Raw genomic sequence first — 2,733 nt, forward strand, 5'->3', positions numbered from 1 at the left:
AAGCAAGTTTTACTTAATGAAGCTCACAAGTCCAAATATTCTATTCACCCCGGTGCTACCAAGATGTATCATGACCTAAAGGTTGATTATTGGTGGCCCGGAATGAAGAGGGATGTGGTGAAATGTGGTGAAGGGTGTCTAACTTGTGCTCAAGTCAAGGCGGAGCATCAAAAGCCGTACAGTATGATGCAACCATTAGAAATCCCTAGGTGGTAATGGGAGGATATCACCATGGATTTTGTCACCAAATTGCCCAAAACACCTAGAAACCAATTCGGCACGATTTGGGTGATTGTTGATAGGTTGACGAAAAGTGCCTTGTTCCTTCCCATTCGCGAAGCATCATCATCCGAGGTTTTGGCAAAGATATATGTTAAAGAAGTAGTGGCAAGGCATGGACTTCCAATCTCCATTGTGTCGGATAGGGATACTCGTTTCACTTCTCACTTTTGGCGGAAATTTCAAGAAGAAATGGGTACAACTCTAAAGTTTAGTACCGCTTATCATCCTCAAACCGATAGCCAAAGTTAGAGAACTATCCAAACTCTTGAAGACATGCTACGGGCGTGCATCATCGACTTTGGTGGGACTTAGGATCTATACCTACCATTGGTGGAGTTCTCGTACAACAATAGTTACCACTCAAGTATACAAATGCCACCATATGAGATGTTGTATGGTAGGAAGTGTAGATCTCCCATTTGATGGGGAGAAGTGGGACAAAGAGAAATTGGTGGTACAGAAGTGATTTTGAAGACAATTGAGAAGATTGATGTGATTAAGGAAAGACTTAAGGCGGCCCAAGATCGACAAAAATCCTATGCGGACAAACGAAGAAGACCGATTGAGTTCGATGTGGGAGATCGTGTTTTGTTAAAAGTGTCTCCATGGAAAGGCGTCCTACGATTTCGAAAACATGGAAAGTTGAGTCCCCGTTTCATCGGTCCTTTCAAGATTCTTGCTAGAGTTGGCAAAGTTGCATATCGTTTAGAATTGCCCAATGAGCTTTCAGGAATTCATCCCAATTTCATCGTTGAGAATATGAAATTGGGGGTTTTTGCTAGTGATGAGTCGATGTATGAAATCCCCCCAAATTATTGTATATAATGAGTTAGTTATTGAGTTGCTTATGTTAAAATTTAATTAAATGAGAATATTGGTAGTGAAACTCCAACTATGAAAAATGGTGATTTTATTAGTAATTGAAATAATGATGATGATGATGAAACCTTAGAATTTATATGAAAAGACTTGTTAAATAAGCAACTCGATGACTTAGTAAAATGGGGTAGAGGTTAGAATGCTAGTGAAAGGGTTGTTGAGCTATGTTGAGATAGCTAGGAAAGTGAACATCTTCTTATGTATGCATTATGATATATGATAGGTTGAAAGCTTGAAATTGTGCTTTTGCAGTTATCTTGATTATTTGTTGTTTCTACGAAGGAGGTGAGTATACTTGCATATATTGTATATTCGTCGGGTCAATTACCAATCATGTTGAGTGAGTCCATGGTGGTAATTGATTTGGCGTTAAGTCCCATGTTTATGGTTGAGTTTGATTACAGGCCTAATTGGGGGCCAAAGGCTCATGTGGAGCATTTGTTATTGTTATAATTGTTGTGATTGTAATCATTTGCTTATATGGATCCATGTAATGCCTAGCCCAAGGGTGAGTATTATGGATATGACACGACGGTGCCATAGTCCATATGCAACAGTCCCTTGAGCATTGCCCTCCTTCGTTTATATGATATTATGCAAGCATATTCACTAAGCATTCGCTTACCTTTCAGATGTTTACCCTTTTGATTATAGGTGGTTCCGGAAGAAGGAACTAGGTTAGCTTGTCTTGAAGAATAGAGAATGAAGTTGCTAGGGATTGTAGATAGTTGGAAGGTACTTTGGCTATTCTTAGAAGAATAACATAATTTGGTTAGAAACCTAGTTGTCCCTCTTGACTTTGGCTCATGGTACATTTTGGTTGTTATTGGTCATATTTTGATATGTTTTGTAAATGGTCATGTTCATGTCTTTTGGAGTTGATAAAGATAGTTTGTTTGGTTGTAAGATGTCAAAATGGGTAATCGACCCATATGGTTGTGTGGTCATTCATGGACCAAACGAATTTGACAAATATGAATGTTTTCGGGTTAACTCTCTTACTTTCAATTCTGGAATGTAACTTGCTTATAATTTTGTTTGTGGTTTGAAAGTTTTGGTTAAATCTCAAGTGAGTACATTTTTTATGTTGTTGAACTATGGGCCACTGCGGCGCAGTGGATGAGGTTTTGTCCACTGCGACGCAGTGGAATCCCACGGCCAGACTTTCCTTTCCTCTCACTACGGTGCAGTGGGAGTGTGTCAAACCCACTGCGGCGAAGTGGGGTTCTTCCAGTTTTGGTCCGAGGTTTCCCACTGTGGCGCAGTGGAGTACTCGACCTCACTGTGGCACAGTGGGGCATATGTATAAAAAAAAAACTTTCGTGTTTTCAAGTTATCGAGTCTTGTCGTTTCAAAACGTGAAATGTACGCGAATGTGATAGAGCATAAGTTTTGTTTGAATAATAGGCCATGAGGTCGTAAAAGTGAAAAGCTGAAGTGATTCATAAGTTTAAGAGATGGTTTGTCGCTTATAAAGAAAAAGTATGTTGAATAGTTGATGAATGTTGAATGTATGCGAATGAAGTGTGATGTTATTTTGTGTAAGACCATTAGATAGTGAGACCTGTGGCA

At 39.3% G+C, this 2,733-nt stretch overlaps 1 protein-coding gene across 1 annotated transcript; it reads left to right on the plus strand.

Moving 5' to 3' along the window:
• Positions 1-231: 231 nt before the first annotated feature.
• LOC122609080 lies at positions 232-1,107 on the plus strand. Its single transcript, XM_043782140.1, has 2 exons — positions 232-526; positions 716-1,107. Exons 1-2 carry the CDS (start codon positions 232-234, stop codon positions 1,105-1,107), a joined length of 687 nt encoding a protein of 228 aa, XP_043638075.1.
• Positions 1,108-2,733: the final 1,626 nt, after the last annotated feature.

This window comes from Erigeron canadensis, chromosome 7 (genome assembly GCF_010389155.1).
Source record: "Erigeron canadensis isolate Cc75 chromosome 7, C_canadensis_v1, whole genome shotgun sequence".
NCBI lineage: Eukaryota > Viridiplantae > Streptophyta > Magnoliopsida > Asterales > Asteraceae > Erigeron > Erigeron canadensis.

Bases quoted from the DNA above. Each gene is read 5' to 3' on its own strand.
- LOC122609080 (XM_043782140.1), top strand. From the start codon at position 232: ATGGATTTTGTCACCAAATTGCCCAAAACACCTAGAAACCAATTCGGC. The intron at 527-715 runs GTTAGAGAACTA...GATGGGGAGAAG, and splicing joins TCCTCAAACCGATAGCCAAA to TGGGACAAAGAGAAATTGGT.